Below are 18,247 nucleotides of genomic sequence, written 5' to 3'. Positions count from 1 at the left end.
TGCAGAGCACAGGCTCCGGATGCACAGGCTCAGCGGCCATGGCCCACGGGCACAGCCGCTCCGCGGCATGTGGGATCCTCCCGGACCGGGGCACGAACCCGCGTCCCCTGCATCGGCAGGCGGACTCTCAACCGCTGCCCCACCAGGGAAGCCCAAAAATTTTCACTTCTTGATGGGAATTGTTCATTTATTCTCAGCACTAATTCTGGTTTTCTAGAATGGGAAACTGGCACATAGTGATATAAAAGGACTGCCAAATTCAGTGCCCAGTGGTTGATTTGAGAGCAATGAAGTTTTAACTGCAATAAATATTATGTTTAAATATGTTTAAATGTTATTTCATCAATAAGACATTAAAATATATTCTATTTTTTAACATCTTCAGTGGAGTATAATTGCTTTACAATGGTGTGTTAGTTTCTGCTTTATAACAGTGAATCAGCTATATGTATACATATAGCCCCATATCTCCTCCCTCTTGCATCTCCCTCCCACCCTTCCTATTCCAGCCCTCTAGGTGGTCACAAAGCACCGAGCTGATCTCCCTGTGCTAAGCGGCTGCTTCCCACTAGCTATCTATTTTACATTTGGTAGTGTATATAAGTCCATGCCACTCCCTCACTTTGTCCCAGCTTATCCTTCCCACTTCCCACGTCCTCAAGTCCATTCTCTACGTCTGCGTCTTTATTGCTGTCCTGCCCCTAGGTTCTTCAGAACCATTTTTTTTTTTTTTTAGATTCCACATATATGTGTTAGCATACGGTATTTGTTTTTCCCTTTCTGACTTACTTCATTCACTCTGTATAACAGACTCTAGGTCCATCCACCACATTACAAATAACTCAATTTTGTTTCTTTTTATGGCTGAGTAATATTGCATTGTATATATGCACCACATCTTCTTTATCCACTCATCTATCGATGGACACTTAGGTTGCTTCCATGTCCTGGCTATTGTAAATAGAGCTGCAATGAACACTGTGGTACATAACTCTTTTTGAATTATGGTTTTCTCAGGGCATACGCCCAGTAGTGGGATTTCTGGGTCATATAGGTAGTTCTATTTTTAGTTTTTTAAGGGACCTCCATACTGTTCTCGATAGTGGCTGTATCAATTTACATTCCCACCAACAGTGCAAGAGGGTTCCCTTTTCTCCACACCCTCTCCAGCATTTACTGTTTGTAGATTTTTTGATGATGGCCATTGTGACCGGTGTGAGGTGATACCTCACTGAAGTTTTGATTTGCATTTCTCTAATGATTAGTGATGTTGAGCTTCCTTTCATGTGTTTGTTGGCCATCTGCATATCTTCTTTGGAGAAATGTCTATTTAGGTCTTCTGCCCATTTTTGGATTGGGTTCTTCGTTTTTTTGACATTGAGCTGCATGAGCTGCTTGTAAATTTTGGAGATTAATCCTTTGCCAGTTGCTTCGCTTGCAAATATTTTCTCCCATTCTGAGGGCTGTCTTTTTGTCTTGCTTATGTTTTCCTTTGCTGTGCAAAAGCTTTTAAGGTTCATTAGGTCCCATTTGTTCATTTTTGTTTTTATTTCCATTTTTCTAGGAGGAGGGTCAAAAAGAATCTTGCTGTGATTTATGTCATAGAGTGTTCTGCCTATGTTTCCCTCCCAAGAGTTTTATAGTGCCTGGCCTTACATTAAGGTCTTTAATTCATTTTGAGTTTATTTTTGTGTATGGTGTTAGGGAGTGTTCTAATTTCATTCTTTCACATGTAGCTGTCCAGTTTTCCCAGCACCACTTACTGAAGAGGCTGTCTTTTCCCATTGTATATTCTTGCCTCCTTTATCAAAGATAAGGTGATCATACGTGTGTGGGTTTCTCTCTGGGCTTTCCATCCTGTTCCATTGATCTATATTTCTGTTTTTGTGCCAGTACCATACTGTCTTGATTACTGTAGCTTTGTAGTATAGTCTGAAGTCAGGGAGCCTGTTTCCTCCAGATCTGTTTTTCTTTCTCAAGATTGTTTTGGCTATTTGAGGTCTTTTGTTTTTCCATACAAATTGTGAAATTTTTTGTTCTAGTTCTGTGAAAAATGCCATTTGTAGTTTGATAGGGATTGCACTGAGTCTGTAGATTGCTTTGGGTAGTAGAGTCATTTTGACAATATTGATTCTTCCAATCCAAGAACATGGTATATCTCTCCATCTGTTTGTATTATCTTTAATTTCTTTCATCAGTGTCTTATAGTTTTCTGCATACAGGTCTTTTGTCTCCTTAGGTAGGTTTATTACTAGGTATTTTATTGCAATGGTAAATGACAGTGTTTCCTTAATTTCTCTTTCAGATTTTTCATCATTGGTATATAGGAATGCAAGAGATTTCTGTGCATTAATTTTGTATCCTGCTACTTTACCAAATTCATTGATTAGCTCTAGTAGTTTTCTGGTAGCATCTTTAGGATTCTCTATGTATAGTATTGTGTCATCTGCAAACAGTGACAGCTTTACTTCTTCTTTTCCGATTTGGATTCCTTTTATTTCTTTTTCTTCTCTGATTGCTGTGGCTAAAACTTCCAAAACTTATGTTGAATAACAGTGGTGAGAGTGGGCAACCTTTTCTTGTCCCTGATCTTAGTGGGAATTGTTTCAGTTTTTCACCATTGAGAACGATGTTGGCTGTGGGTTTGTCATATATGGCCTTTATTATGTTGATGTGAAGTTCCCTCTATGCCTACTTTCTGCAGGGTTTTTATCATAAATGTGCGTTTCTTTCATTGATTGTTTTGCGTATATTGAAGAATCCTTGCATTCCTGGGATAAACCCCACATCATCATGGTGTAGGATGCTTTTAATGTGCTGTTGGATTCTGTTTGCTAGTATTTGGTTGAGGATTTTTGCATCTATGTTCATCAGTGATACTGGCCTGTAACTTTTTTTCTTTGTGACATCTTTGTGTGGTTTTGGTATCAGGGTGATGGTGGCCTTGTAGAATGAGTTTGGGAGTGTTCCTCCCTCTCCTATATTTTGGAAGAGTTTGAGAAGGACACGTGTTAGCTCTTCTCTAATGTTTGACAGAATTCACCTGTGAAGCCATCTGGTCCTGGACTTTTGTTTGTTGGAAGATTTTTAATCACAGTCTCAATTTCAGTGCTTGTGATTGGTCTGTTTATATTTTCTATTTCTTCTTGGTTCAGTCTCAGAAGTTTGTGCTTTTCTAAGAATTTGTCCATTTCTTCCAGGTTGTCCATTTTATTGGCATATAGTTGCTTGTAGTAATCTATCATGATCCTTTGTATTTCTGCAGTGTCAGTTGTTACGTCTCCTTTTTCTTTTCTAATTCTATTGATTTGAGTCTTCTCCCTTTTTGTTCTTGATGAGTCTGGCTAATGGTTTATCAATTTTGTTTATCTTCTCAAAGACCCAGTTTTTAGTTTTATTGATCTTTGCTATTGTTTCCTTCATTTCTTTTTCATTTATTTCTGATCTGATTCTTATGATTTCTCTCCTTCTGCTAACTTTGGGGTTTTTTTGTTCTTCTTTCTCTAATTGCTTTAGGTGTAAGGTTAGGTTGTTTGAGATGTTTCTTGAGGTTGGATTGTATTGGTATAAACTTCCCTCTTGGAACTGCTTTTGCTGCATCTCATAGGTTTTGGGTCATCGTGTTTTCATTGTCATTTGTTTCTAGGTATTTTTTAATTTCCTCTTTGATTTCTTCAGTGATCTCTTGGTTACTATAAAAATATTCTTAATAGTTGCTAAAAGTATGCCTTCCTTTCTCAGTGTTAAAGTCAATCTTTTAAAAAATGGAATTTGTGTACCAAATTAGGAAATCATTTTACTTTAGCATGAATTATTCATCACACACACACACACACACACACACACACACACACACACAAACACACACACACCACACACACACCCCAGATATGGAAAGGAGCAAACAGAACTAAAGACAATGACATTTCATGAAGGAATTAGCTCTTTATAAAACTGAAAAATCCTAACTATCATTCATATATTTACTAAGACATTAACTAGTACTTCTGTAAAGAATAACACTTTTATTAGACTCACCAGACAAAGTATTTTGATCGGTAACATTCCTAAGCCATTAATGGTTGTGATCTTGTTCTTGGCCAAACTAAGGTGGGTAAGACTTCTACACAGCTCTAGTCCGTTGATTTCAGCTATCTCATTGCCTATACACCATGACTATGTTTAAGGAAAATGGTATTAGAAACACTTGGAAGAAAAAATGCATTAGTGTCAAATCATCATTAGAAAAATCAGACAATAGCATAAATAAAAAAGTACTCTATGCTAATATAGGATGAATGCAAAATCTTAAAATATTTTTTTCATATAGAAGTTAATAGTGCACCAGGTAAAATTAGTTTGTTTTTTTTAAAGGCATAGCTTTTGAGTGTGCTCAGTTGCCTTTGTGCTCATATGTGACTCATTTAATCAGTGAGGAAAAACACTTCAGAGTGGTTCAAAGCTGCCACCCTGGCAGTGTTTTTTCCTTGGTTCCTTAATGGTCTCCATGAGAAACTCTTGTACTTTTCCACAGGCAGAACTGAATCCAGGGTTGCCCTGGAGAGGCACATGCACTTTATCATCCCCATAACCAGGAAAACAGCCCGGGAGGTGTCATCTGCAGAAAATGGGTGATACTGAGAGGAATAGCCTTTTCTTCTATCTATATTGGCTTCTCTTCTCTTTATAATAAATGAGGCCTAAATTCAGCCTTCTTTTCCTCACCTGTTGATTTTCTAGTTACTTTAAAATTTAACTCTTACCTTTTGTTTTCTCCATCCTTATAGTCACCTGAAAGTGCAAACTCGAAGTCACCAATTCTACTTACCTCTCTCTGTCCTCAATATTTCTGGCAAATTTCCAGGATTTAATATCACTTCTCCACCCAAGCTCAGTTTTCCCTCCCAAGTAGCCTAAGACATCACCATTTTCTCAGCCACTTGTAATCTTCAGGGCGTCCAATCATCACCAAAACCTGGCATATTTTGCTTTAAAACATCTCTTCAAATATGTCCTTCCTTTTCATTCACCCCTCTGCCAACTTAATTCAACTTTAGCACCAGTTGATACCTCTAACATCCATTTCTTCCTGCCCTCAAGTCACCTTACACACTGTAGTCAGGTTAATTTTTTTCAAAATATTGACTGGATATCCCGCTTCAATTAAAAAATTCTCACAGGACGAATTCCAAATTCTTCACTCTGGCATTTAAGGCCCTTTACTTTAAACAAAACCTATTTATCGAATTTCATCCCCCATAATAATCCAGTGAGAATGCTCCAGTTCTTCCAGGTCAGTCTTCTCAATAGTTCTGGAATATACCCCTTGACTTTCTTAATTTTTTTAAATACTGCTTTCCTACTTATTTCTAAACCCTACCCATTCTTCAGGACTTAATTTGAAATTACACTTTTTAAAGTTTTTTCTCTTTTTTAACATTTGCATTAAACCAACATCTTAAGTATTTCTTTTTGACAACCTCATTTCCCTACTTCTATTAGTTTTCAATTACATAAGTAAATACAGGTGACAGACTGGGCGAATATATTCACAACATATATAGTATACAAAGAATTACTATCTAGAAAACATAAAGAATGACAATAACCCAATAGAAAATGGGGCAAGAATATATCCTGGAAATTCCCAGAAGAGCAAATCCAAGTGGCTAACCTAATAAACATATGAAAAGACACTCTGCTTCACCTGTAGTCGGGAGAAAGCAAATTAAGGTGCTATCCTTTGCCTATCAGTTTGCCAAACATTTTAAAGCTTTTGAAGAACAGATTCTTTCATACTACTGGGTGAGAGGGTTCATTATGGTATAGCCTCTCTGGAGGCAATTTGGCAGTGACTATTATAATTGTAAATATCAGAGCAATTCCAATTCCTGGTATCCACTCGAGACAAACTCTTTCTTCCTCAAAGCCTTTTCTGGTCAACTTCTAACACCCCACCTATGGAGATTAATCACAGAATCAACAAATTTTTTAAGAGAAAGGAAGGGACTGTATCACAGAAACTTACATTTTGCCTCATAATTATTTGTAGTTATCCTAACTCTACTACTTACTAGTTACGTGTTGTAATTTCTCTCTGCTCAGAATTTTCATCTGTAAAATGGAGACATCAGGCTGCCGTGAAGGCCAAAAGTTAGATCATGAGAAAAAATTTAGAAAATGTATGTGAGTGAGTTGTACAAGTACCTCACAATTATAAGGCGTTGTTACCGCTACTAAATTACAAGCACATGAGGCCAAGGAATCACATCCTCTGCTTCCTGGCCAGCAGCACAAAAAGGAGGATTCAGGCCAGGACAGATTCTGAGAGAACAAAGCCAGAGACAGAGTTTAATTAAGAAACTAAAAGCAATGATGAGAAAATATTGCCAAATGAACCAGAAATTCCTCGATTTTCCTCACTGGTTCCAGATTCAATCCTTGGGCTGAAGCATAGTTCGGCTTGTTGTCAACATGCATTTCAAAACCACTTTCATAAAGCTTCCTGCCAGACTAGCTCTACAAATAGACACTTATGCTCACAAACACGATTCTTCTTTCTGCTTCCATTTTCTTTGGGCTATTTAAACAATCACTCTATAGATGAAATAAAATATCCTCAGTGTAGCAATCTTTGGTAAGAAAAATTAAGCACGGAAAACTTCAAATGGCCATGTCTTAATCCAGCAAAGGAAGCAACAGTCTTTAAGTCCTATTTCAGGAGCACTAGTGTCTTGGTAGCTCAGCTTCAACAGAAACGAAGATACCCTGAATTATGACAGAGAGTAAAACAAATGCTTGTGGGTGGCTGAGTCAGGAAGCACTCCCATGGGAAGCAGGCAAGGATTAGAAAACTAGAAAACAGGAATCCGGACACTGTCAAGAGATAATGGGAACTGAAAAGGAAAGCCTGTTGACTGTGTATACAGTAATTTTCCAAGACATTAGAGGCCGTTCCCTTGGTGCATCAGCTTACTCTCTAGCTTTGACTAGTAGGGCAAGTCATGTTTTATGAAATTAGTATTGCAAGGGCCAAAAGGAGGAGGAATACAGATGCCCCCTTGCAGTCATGGCCATGGCTTCTGCAGCTGCCACTCTGCCATCACTCACAGCACTGGGGCAAAGGGTGAGGAGCTGACTGAACATCTCTGCTGAGAAATAGGTTCATTTCACCGAAACCGTCTCCTATTTCCCAACTCTTCACTCCCCTTTAAATTTCAAGGAATTTTAGGCACTATAAATTACAGGTGACCCTTGACAAACAGGTCTGAAATGTATGGGTCCACTTATACATGGATTTTTTTGTTTTTTCACTAAATACATACTACAGTGGTACACCATCTGTAGAGGTTGGTTGAATCCACTGATGCACAACCGTGGATACAAAGGGCTTACTGTAAAGTTATGTGTGGCTATTCGATTGCTCTGGGATCGGTCCCCTAACCCCCACCGTTATTCAAGGGTCAACCGCAATCAAGCTCTTAAGTAAAGAGTACTTTTCACAGTGGCGCAATGGCTTCCCCTGCTAATGATTCCCATGGTCACATCGTATGTGACTGCCAGCAATGCTAACAGTCAATATGCAGGACTGGTCCATCCAGAGCTCTAAGTTCAGGAACACCTTTATCTCTCCAATCTCCCCTTTTCTTAAGAACCTTAATGAAATGTTACTTGCCCTTCCTCCTAACATTATTCTTTCATGTTCTTTCATAAGTCTTGGGACATTCCGATAAGAAGAACTATAATCAGATAAGCCACTAAACTACTACGATGAATTAGCTTATTGAGTTAATCCTCTTAGGTATAGTTTAATTTTAAAAGGCTACAATCAGGAGAAAGAGACTCAAAGAACACAAGATCATCATACTGCATTCTAGCTCTAAAATTTTATGATTCTATGAATAAATAAAATTTTATGATTCTATGAATAAATCTTTTACAGTGGAATGTTAGATCCTCGCGGAAACTGAGTGAAGGAATCCAAAGCATAACTTTACAGCTAGGGAAAAGCCCAACAATATATTTTTACATTTGGGCGATGCTGTCAGCAGTTCACAGTGCTTGACATGAATTATTCACTAGTCAGCATTTGCTCTTATTCATTTGTCTACAACCATAAAATATGGGCCGGGTGTACAGAAAACAGTTACTAAGAAATAAATAGGAAATTCATCACAATTCTCTTAGTGGAAAGAACCACAATGATGACTTTAATCAAAACCAGTCCTGAAGGATCTATATCACCTTACCAGTGAAAAATGTTCTTCACTATGGGAGTGAACCTCTTTAAGAAATGAAACATGCATACACTTTAAATGGCTATGTGATAAAAGTAGTAATTATTCAATGAATTGCAACATGAGAAGAACAATGGAATGCAGAAGACTAGTCTCAGCTCAACCATTTACTAAATAATATTGGATGTTTCCCTGAGTCTCAGGCTCCTCTCCCATAAAATAACAGCACTAGATGATCCCTAAAGTCCTGTCTGGATTTAAAAATTCTATAAATCACTTTTTAAAAACTTCATGATTCTATAATCATGGAATAAATTCCAATGATCAATTAATATTTATAGGTAAAGAATAAACTGCATCCTTTCTTAAGACTAAATAAATATACTAATCCTAGGCAAAGTTTATCATCTTTCGATTTGGGGTGATTATCAATGAATCATCAGTTGCCCACCTACAGAAGGAAAAAATAGCACAATAAGATTAACTAAAAAAGTTGATATTTTATAGTTAACAATTCATTCTGAGGTATTAACATAATCTACTACAATCACATTGTCAGCACTACTAGCTTGATTAACTGATTTGTTTTTAATTTTAAATAACTGCTTTTAATATTGATAATTATACTTCTCTTTTAATTTTATTTTAAACAAAAGTGCAATTTTTTTCCCCCTCAAATAGAAAACACAGATGCTCACTAAGGAAAGCTTGAATAAATACAAAACGTTTAAAAAAAGATAACAGCCAAATTTCTAAAACATTTAAAAAAGGACAAATGGAATGGCAGCAGATGAGAAAAGCATGACATTCAAGATATAACAGACAGGACTGATTAGCTTAGAGCTGTGGATCTCAAAGTGTGGTCCTCAGATCTCAAAGTGTGGTCCTCAGACCAGCAATGCCAGCATCATCCCGGAACTTGTTAGATATTCAAGTTCTCAGGTACCACCCCAGACCTACTTAACCAAAAGCTCTGGAGGGTGGGGACCAGAAATAGGTGTTTTAACAAGCCCTCCAGGGAATTCTGATAGAGCTGGACTTTGACATTTGGTAACTAACTGTTTTCAAGGAAATTAATTTCTAAGTTTCAAATTAAAAAAATTTTTAATGAAGACAGGCACATCATTGGCCATACATGGCCTGCTTTTATTAACTTTTAAAAATTTGATGAATATTCTTGAAACCACCACCATTCCCAGCCCAAGAAGTAGAACATTAGCAGTAAGTTACATCTACCTCTGCACACCTCTCCTGTCACATCTTGATGGCTCCCACTCAGAGATAACCCCTAGGCTGAATTGCCTATTTCTTCTTCCCTTTCCCCTTTGGTTTTATACCTAAATTATATTTGGTTTGGAATTCCCTGGTGGCGCAGTGGTGAAGAGTCCGCCTGCCAGTGTAGGGGACACGGGTTCGATCCCTGGTCTGGGAAGATCCCACATACCGTGGAGCAACTAAGCCTGCACGCCACAACTACTGAGCCTGTGCTCTAGAGCCCGCAAGCCACAACTACTGAGCCCACGCACCACAACTACTGAAGCCGGCACGCCTAGAGCCCGTGCTCCACAACGAGAGAAGCCACCACAATGAGAAGAAGCCCGCGCACCACAAGAAAGAGTAGCTCCCGCTCACCGCAACTAGAGAAAGCCCACGTGCAGCAACGAAGATCCAACGCAGCCAAAAATTAAAAAAAAAAAAATTTCTAATTAAAAAAATTTTTTTAATTTAAAAAAATTAAAAAAATTATATTTGGTTCTATTAACAGTCAACTTTACTGGTGCATGGAGATATATACAGTTCATTCATTTTCACGACTATATGATAATTCTACTGTATCAGTATACCATAATTTATTTATGCTCTCTTATCAAGGAATATTTGGGCTATTTCAATTTTTTGCTATTACAAGCCTCCAGGTACACGTATGCTAAACTTCCTATATGTAGGAATGAAAGTCCTAGATCATAGAAAATGTGGATGTTCAACTTTACAGGATTGCACAAAATTGTTTTCCAAAGTGGTTGAACTAATTTGACACCCATAAGGAAGAAAAATAGAGATCCTCTTGACCTATGTGTTCTCCAACACATGGTATTTTTAGATTTCTTACATTCTGTCAACTGAATGGATATGATATAGTATATCATGAGCTTGACTTGCATTTCTCTGAATACAAATGAGGTGGACATGTCTTCATATGTTTGTTAGCCTTTCTGATTCATTTTCTATAAAATTATATTTACACATCTTCTCCCATCTTCATATCCAGGAACATGCTATAATATATTTCCCTTTAGTTAGGTCTTTAATATCCTTCAATCAAGTTTTATTATGCTCCCCCGACACATCTTATTCATCTTTAATAAGATACATATTCTTGTAAATAGCGTTTCAAGGTTGTGTTTTCTAGTTGCTTGTTTGTGGTGTAGAGTAATGCAATCGATTTCTGTTTATTGAAGTCATATCCAACTACCTTGTTGAACTCTCAAAACTCTATTATTTCTAGTGGTTTATTGCAAGTTCTTTTTTATATTCTGTAGACAATCATATCATTTGCAAAACATGACTTTTTCTCCTTATCAATCTTTACACTTTGCTTTCATTTCTTTCTCTTATGATGCTGAGTAAGACCTCTTAAACAATGACGGTTAGAAGTGGCAAAGGCAGTTATCTTGTCCTGTATCCTTGATTTTAAAGAGTGCTTAGAACATGTCCCCAGTTAGGATAAAGTTTGTTTCAAATATTTTTGTTGACATTCTTATCAAGTTGAGGAAACTCCCTATTACTAGTTTACTGAAAGTTTTTATTGTGAATGAAGAATGGATTCTATTAAATTTTCTGTATCTATTGAGCTTCTATATCTATTTATCATATGATTTATTTCCCTTAATCTGTTCATGTCATTAATGACATTTTAAAATTTTCTAATGTTAAACTATCCTTACATTCATGAGATAAACCTAACCTGGTCATGGTATATTATCTTTTTCATATACTGTCAGATTCAGTTTGCCAATATTTTGTTTAGGATTTTTACATCTATATCACAAGTGAAATAAGCCTGTCATTTTCTTTTCTCTTACTGTTCCTTGTCTGGTTTGGGTAACAAAGTAACCTCATTAAAATGAATTGTGAATATGCCTTCTATTTTAAATCTTTGAAAGAATTTGTTCATTTTTGAAAGGTTTGTTCTTGAAAGCTGGGATTTTTTGTATGCAGATTTTTAATTTAATTGATTTTAATTTGTAATGAACTACTTTTATAGTTATAGGACTACTCAGGGTTTCTATCTCCAAGTCAGTGCTTTGGTGTATAACATTTTTCTAGGGATTTATCTATTTCATCTAAGTTTTTAAATGTTCTGGCATTAAAAAGTTGTTTAGAAATTCTTTTTTTATCTCAAAGCTTTTAAGCCTTTTCAAAACTCTAATTACATAATTATACACAATATGATACGCCTGAACAGAACAAAAGAAAGAGGCCTAGTTAGTACTGTTTAAAAACTAGCCTACTCTCTTTTCAAAACTGTAAGCTATCTAAGTAGTTTATGAAGGGGAGCTAGTTCTGGGTATTTGTCTTTGCATTTTTAACAACAAAGATGAGGAATTGTGCCACGGTATTTACATTCTAATTACGTGTCTATGTTCTGAATTCCAATCGGTTCTGATGTAATAATGCTTTTTACACTTTGGAGATAAGACTCCATTGTTACATCTAAGGTCAAGTTTAAAAAACCCTGATTCTTTCCTCTGTTGACACTTACAAAGTCACAACAGTTTAGCTTTTTACATGGAAAGATAAATTTATGTAGAAATTAAGACTTTCATGATAGAAATGTTTTAAAATGCATCCTCCATTTTCAGTCCAAAATACTGTGAAGTTTTCTCTGGCAATTCCATGCTTGCACATAGAATATTTTCTGGGAGACAGAACTCCAGACTTTTGTGTCACCATTCTCACTGAAGAATAGAAGGAGCTCTGGATGCTCAATCCCTTTTGTCTGGTTGGAGTTTAGGGGGGCAGCTGACGGCTAGACCAGGGCTCCTCAAGCTTTAATATGAACTCACATCACCTGGGGGTCTTGTTAAAAATGCAGATTCTGATTTCAGAGGTCTGGGGTAGCATCCAAGAGTCTGCATTTCTAAGAAGTTCCAGGCAATGCTGACACTGCTGGTGGTCCCTGAGGAGCATTCTTCTAGATGGCCTGAGATGAGGAGATCTCTGAGTCAGACAGCTTCTGGGCTGTCAGACTCTATCTCTTTCCAAACGAAATATATACAACAGTCAAGCATAAAGTGCAGGTTCTATGGACGGGTGCCGCTAAGGTGTACTACTTTTAGTTTGTCATCAAAACATTTCATTTTGATCATTTTCTCATTCGGCTACGTTCAGGAAAACCTGCTCGTTTCAAGAGCACCCTCTAAATGTCCACTAATTGCTCATTTTCACACACAAGTTCTAAAGAGAGTGATGTGATGTTTTAAGCTTTCCATCATATACAAATAAAGCGTTTTTCCTACAAAATATGTCTTCAAGAAAACGTACCTTCTGCTCTCCCTACATCTCAGCCTCATTACTAGTGTGTACTAGCTGCTGCCAACATCCCTGGAATGAGGCACCCGAGGGCAATCAATTCATTCTCCACTCTGCCGTGAAAAATCCTCAAGGGGGTAGAAAGATACTGAGAAAGAGAAGGCGCTGCTCCCTTATCACCCAGAGAACACTGGTCTCTAGGGTAAGGAAGAGATTCAAGCTCATTAAACTCACAGATCCCCAGTCAACCCCTTAGGGTCCAGAAGCTGGAGTGTGTCTATGTTAAGGTAGGTGCTCTGTTTGCACAGGAGCCTGTGGCTCATGCAACAGGTATGTTCTTGAAGTTGGCTGCGAATCAAAAATTGTTGGTTTTACTTTTGAAAAATTTTTATGAAAGCATCATTTGAGATACACTAGAGAGGACTGCTAATTAAAGGGAGCTTAGTGTGAACTCTTTTGTAAAATAAATAATCCCTAATTTTGGCTGTATCTGGATTTTCAGTTACTGAATTTACATAAAATAGGGCCCCAGTTTAAGTAAATTTGAAGAAAGGAGTTGGGTAAAACAGAACTTCTTATCTGGTTCTAGAATTAAAAATAAGCCTATGTTTATCAGAAGAATGACTGTCTTCTTAGCTTTTCAGGTGTAAGATGTTCTTGGCAAGCTCTGATTTGCACTCTTACTCCTTGGTCAGTAAAATATCCTCATTTTGTGAATATCAATTCTTAACCATTTAAATGAGTCACACATTTCTAGTAAATTGCCTATCCGGCACTATTCCAGGTCATCCAGTACACATGTATTAATGGACCTCTTAATCAAACTTTCCCCTTTAATCATTCAAAGGATACTGTCCAAAATTAGTTTCGTGAGAGACTCATATGCCGACAAATCACCCATTTCCGAAATTTGGTTGTAGGAAAAATCCACCTTCTGATGAGAGAAAGAGAGCAGGATGTTATACTTTATTTCTCATTCATCTTAACCACACAATTACTTGCACAACAAGAATGTATTTTCTGATGAGGGGTTACAATTCATAGTTGAAAATACACTCAGGCTAACGTACTTCCTTTGTGTTTAATTGTTTCCTAGCTGGGACCCTCGTCTGCCCACTTTGAGGGGTACTAAGGGGGAGACCTTTCCCCGTGGCTGGCGTGGACAGCTGCACAACAGAAACACTTCCTGTTTCTTCAGTCACTCTCCCCATTTTCAGCACTTATTTTAAACTTTCTTGATGTTCCTTCAGAGCTTACCTCAGTTTCACCCTTACTAACCACCATGTCTTTGTTTTCGCTGACGCCCAATAGCCTGTGTTCACTTAGTTTATATGCACATCTTGCTTCTGGCTTCTTTGCCTTCTCTGTTTCTGGCTCAATTTACTCTCCTGTGTCACCCCCTAAAGGCCAGAAAAGTCTTTCTTATTCATCCCTCAGGCCATACCTCGTCCACTCAGCACCCTTTCTCAAACTTGACTATCTTAGGAAAGCATTTTCAACAATATTAGTTGTTCCTACTCAAAAATATGAGAAAGAAAAACAACATTAAATAACTTTGTTTAATTATTCACCTACTGGCAAAAGATAAAATATATATATATTTTTAAACACTGCATTAATGTGCTAGGCACATGGTAATCATTTTCTGGAAAACTATCAAGCGATTATATAATAAGTACTATTTTTATCTTCTTGTGCCCTTTAAAACAGTAATTTTACCTCCCCCCACCCATGCACTAAGATTATTTTTATCAAGGTATTAAATACTAAATACTTTAAATACTGGACACTAAAAGAAACTTCTTTGAAAACAGCTCAAGTGGCAAGTGTAGAAAATTGGTTAAGTTGATTACAATACAGCAACAAGACTGCATAGTAAGTAAAATACAAGTATGTGAATCATGTGAAGAAATAGAAATGTGCAAACAAAATTCTGTTTAAAAAAAAAATCAGAAACAAAATTTTATGCATATACAAATTGCAACTATGTAAAATGCATCCCATGACTTAATTAAAGTCAGTTTGGCATGAGAAAATGAAATTTCTTATTCGCTTCTTTCTTCTATATAATAATGATGGGCTAGAAATAAGCTTATAATTATCTAGGTTTACTTATAGCTGACATTTTTCCATCAACACCTTTCATTCTTGTGCCACAGCTTGTGTGTGCTCATGATACCTAGCTAACTACACACCTGCTGGGACTATATGCCAATACTGTGCCCTCCATGCACTTATGATACTGGGCTTGTTGAGAGACCTTAAAAGGGTTATGATATTGCCCTGACTCCCACTTGGAACTCCACTGGAACCCAGAGCTTGTAAGAAGCGCCCATCAATCAAACGAACCTTCTTCACCTACTAAGAGCAAAACCATTCTAGGAAATACAAAAAGGGTACAAGTGTAAAAAGCTCCTGCTCTTTGGGACATGTATGCTTTCTTTGGTTGGTGGCACAAGGCACATAGATAATAAATGAAACATAAGCAGAGCTTTCCGAGAGGGTGAGACATTATACACAAGTGTGATTTACTGGAAAAATGGGCTTTGGGTCTCAGACATGGGGTTCAATGCCAGCCCTGTGACCTCCCAGCAAAGGTTAAGTTATTTAACCTTTCTGTGCTTCTGCAAACTCATCTGTAAAATGGGACCATGCCAGCTGCCTCACAGTTCTATTGGGAGGATTTAGTAAGATCCTGCATTGAAAACATTGGAAGGCCTCAATCATTCCCCTCCCAGGTTCACAAAGGGTTCACGTAGGGTTCACATAGGGTTGAAGTACCTTGTCAGGGGCACTCTGGCTCTTTGCAAGCACTCTCCTAAAGTTACCAATACATTTTCTCTTAATCCTCTAGGAACTTAAACATTGAGGTATCTGCCATAACGATGGAAACACATCATTATACATTTGCCCAAACCCACAGAACGTGCAACACCAAGAGTGAATCCTAATGTAAACTGTGGACTTTGGGTGATTATGATGTGTCAGTGTAGGTTTGAGTATAACAAATGTCTCACTCTGGTGGGGGATGTTGATAATGGGGAGGCTGTGCATTTGTGGGGGCAGGAGATATATGGGAAATCTCTGTACTTTCTCCTCAATTTTGCTATGAACCTAAAACTGCTCTAAAAAAAAAGATGGGGTAGCTGATTTGTTTTTGTTTACTTGCGCAGTCTTTTGGGGAGGGGGTGAGGCAAGGTTGTGAATGAAAGAAACTCCAGGCAAGTTTTTCCCAAGGAAGGGGGTCACGCTCTTGCCATGGCTGATTTCACTGGGGCTTAGGGCAAGGCAGAAAGGGACAGCAAAGGAGGGAGAATCAAGACGGCTCTGCAAGAACAATTCCTGATGACCTGGAGACCACAAGGCCCCATATTGAGGACAAACAGGCACCTTGTGTGGCTTTTCTGGATAAAGGAATGTCACCACAGCAATAACTGTAATTTCAAAGGGAAAAAACTCACTACTGATAAAAATGTAGCAATGTGAAATAACAGAAGAAAAATTAAGAAAGGCGTCTCACTGACAGTATGGAGGATGTCAGATTCTTAATTTCAAACAGACTTATATTTGTGCAAGCTCCAGCAGAATACGTTGGATCTACATTAATTTGGCTTGTAAACAAAATAAAACTAATAGGTAATAAAAAGCAATCACTGATATCCAGCCCTTAAAACAACTTTTTAATGAAATATTTGAGTCCAATGGAAAAATACTCATCCCAAGCTGCAGCAATGGTTCCCAAATTTGTCAGCACGTTAGAGCCACCTGGGCGGGGTATTTTAGAAATTCCCACACCCAGGCCTTACCTTGGACCACTTGAACCAGAATATCTGGCAGTGGGATCCAGGCATCAGTAGTCTTTAAAACTCTCCAGGTGATTCCAGTGTGCAGAAAATCAGAGTACCATTAATCTATGACCTCTCTGCTTACGTGTGGTCCATGGACCAGCAGCAATCGCTCATCAGGAAGGCTGTTAGAAAGCAGAGCCTCAGGCCCACCTCAGACCTACTGGATCAGAACCTCATTTTCACAAGAACGCCACATGACCTACACACACGTTAAAGTATGAGACACAGTGCTCCACAGCAGAGTAAGCTGCTCCATCAACCACCATTCACAGAGTCTCATTCTGCCTCAGAGATGCAAAATCAAGTGCAGAGAAGCAAGAATGAAGATCTCAAATCACTGCTTTCTAAACAAAAGTAAAGACTGGATCGATAAAGAAGGCAAAATTTAAGCCCCCAGGAAATTTTTAAAGAATTTTCAGGTATAAAATTGTTCTGCTATAATAAAAATACACAAACAATAACTAGTATTTAAATGAAGCAGAGAAAAGGGAAAGAAGTTAGTTCATTGGTTTGGACACTAGGTTTTAGCAAAGCTTCCGAAAAAGATAATCTCTTGAAAGACTATCTCTCTTTTCTAAAATAAATGATACACAAATCCTTCTTCTTTTTTACTTAATTTCTCCTCTGTCTTATTCTCTCTGAATTCTCTTTTAGTGCTGTTTTGCTCGTTAATGTATTTCACAAACCAGTTAACACATGTAATTAGTGTATTAATAAAATCTACCTTGAGATTTTTGGGTGGCTTGAAATTGAAGAATGTCATCAGTTTATTCTGAGAAGCATTAAGTTCTAGAAGATAAGGCATACAGCTCACACAAGACAAATCTGGGGTGTAAAATGAATAAAGAATAAGGTAAGTCAATAAAATAAACCTTAGACAAAGTCATTAAAAACAGCATACATTATATCAGAACATTTTAAAACTATACCAGATGCAAGCACATCTTAATTATTCCAGATGAGTGAAATGAATAAAAATAGGAATATGCAACACACACACACACACACACAGTGCGAAAAAGGCACCACGAGCCCACAATTTAACCTTCTCCAGGGCCCCCCACCTGTCCCACCCCCATCTTCCATCACAACCAGGAAAGAAATGACCGAGGCCTCCTTGTGGCCCAGCTCACTCTCCCCTGAGCTGCTAACAGTCAATGCTTCAAAAACGCCAGCCTTGGGGGAGACCCTCAAGGTGGCGGAGGAGTTAGACATGGAGATCACCTTCCGCCCGACAAAGACATCAGAAATACATCTACATGTGGAACAACTCCTACAGAACACCTACTGAATGCTGGCAGAAGACCTCAGACCTCCCAAAAGGCAAGAAAGTCCCCACATACCTGGGCAGAGCAAAAGAAAAAAGAAAAAACAGAGACAAAAGAATAGGGACGGGACCTGCACTTCTGGGAGGGAGCTGTGAAGGAGGAAAGGTCTCCACACACTAGGAAGCCCCTTCACTGGCAGAGACAGGGGGTGGCGGGGTGGGGGGGCAACAGGGGTGCGGAGGGCAAAGAGAAGAGATTCCCGCACAGAGGATCGGCGCCGACCGGCACTCACCAGCCCGACAGGCTTGTCTGCTCACCCGCCGGGGCGGGCGGGTCTGGGAGCTGACGCTCGGGCTTCGGG

General features: G+C 38.2%; 1 protein-coding gene across 1 annotated transcript in view; it reads right to left on the bottom strand.

The window, feature by feature from the left end:
• Positions 1–18,247, bottom strand: part of LRGUK (leucine rich repeats and guanylate kinase domain containing) — a 122,705-nt gene that overhangs the window by 83,254 nt on the left and 21,204 nt on the right. The window contains exons 4-6 of the mRNA XM_007466568.1: positions 17,343–17,443; positions 13,623–13,704; positions 4,039–4,163 (exon numbers count right to left, since the gene is read on the bottom strand). Of these exons, the coding sequence (XP_007466630.1) occupies positions 4,039–4,163; positions 13,623–13,704; positions 17,343–17,443 (308 nt within the window). The remainder of the gene's footprint in view (positions 1–4,038; positions 4,164–13,622; positions 13,705–17,342; positions 17,444–18,247) is intronic.

This window comes from Lipotes vexillifer, unplaced genomic scaffold, assembly GCF_000442215.2.
Source record: "Lipotes vexillifer unplaced genomic scaffold, Lipotes_vexillifer_v1.1 scaffold71, whole genome shotgun sequence".
Lineage (NCBI taxonomy): Eukaryota > Metazoa > Chordata > Mammalia > Artiodactyla > Lipotidae > Lipotes > Lipotes vexillifer.
The sequence above is the reverse complement of the archived record's forward strand: the minus strand, read 5'-3'. Positions and strand labels throughout refer to the sequence as shown.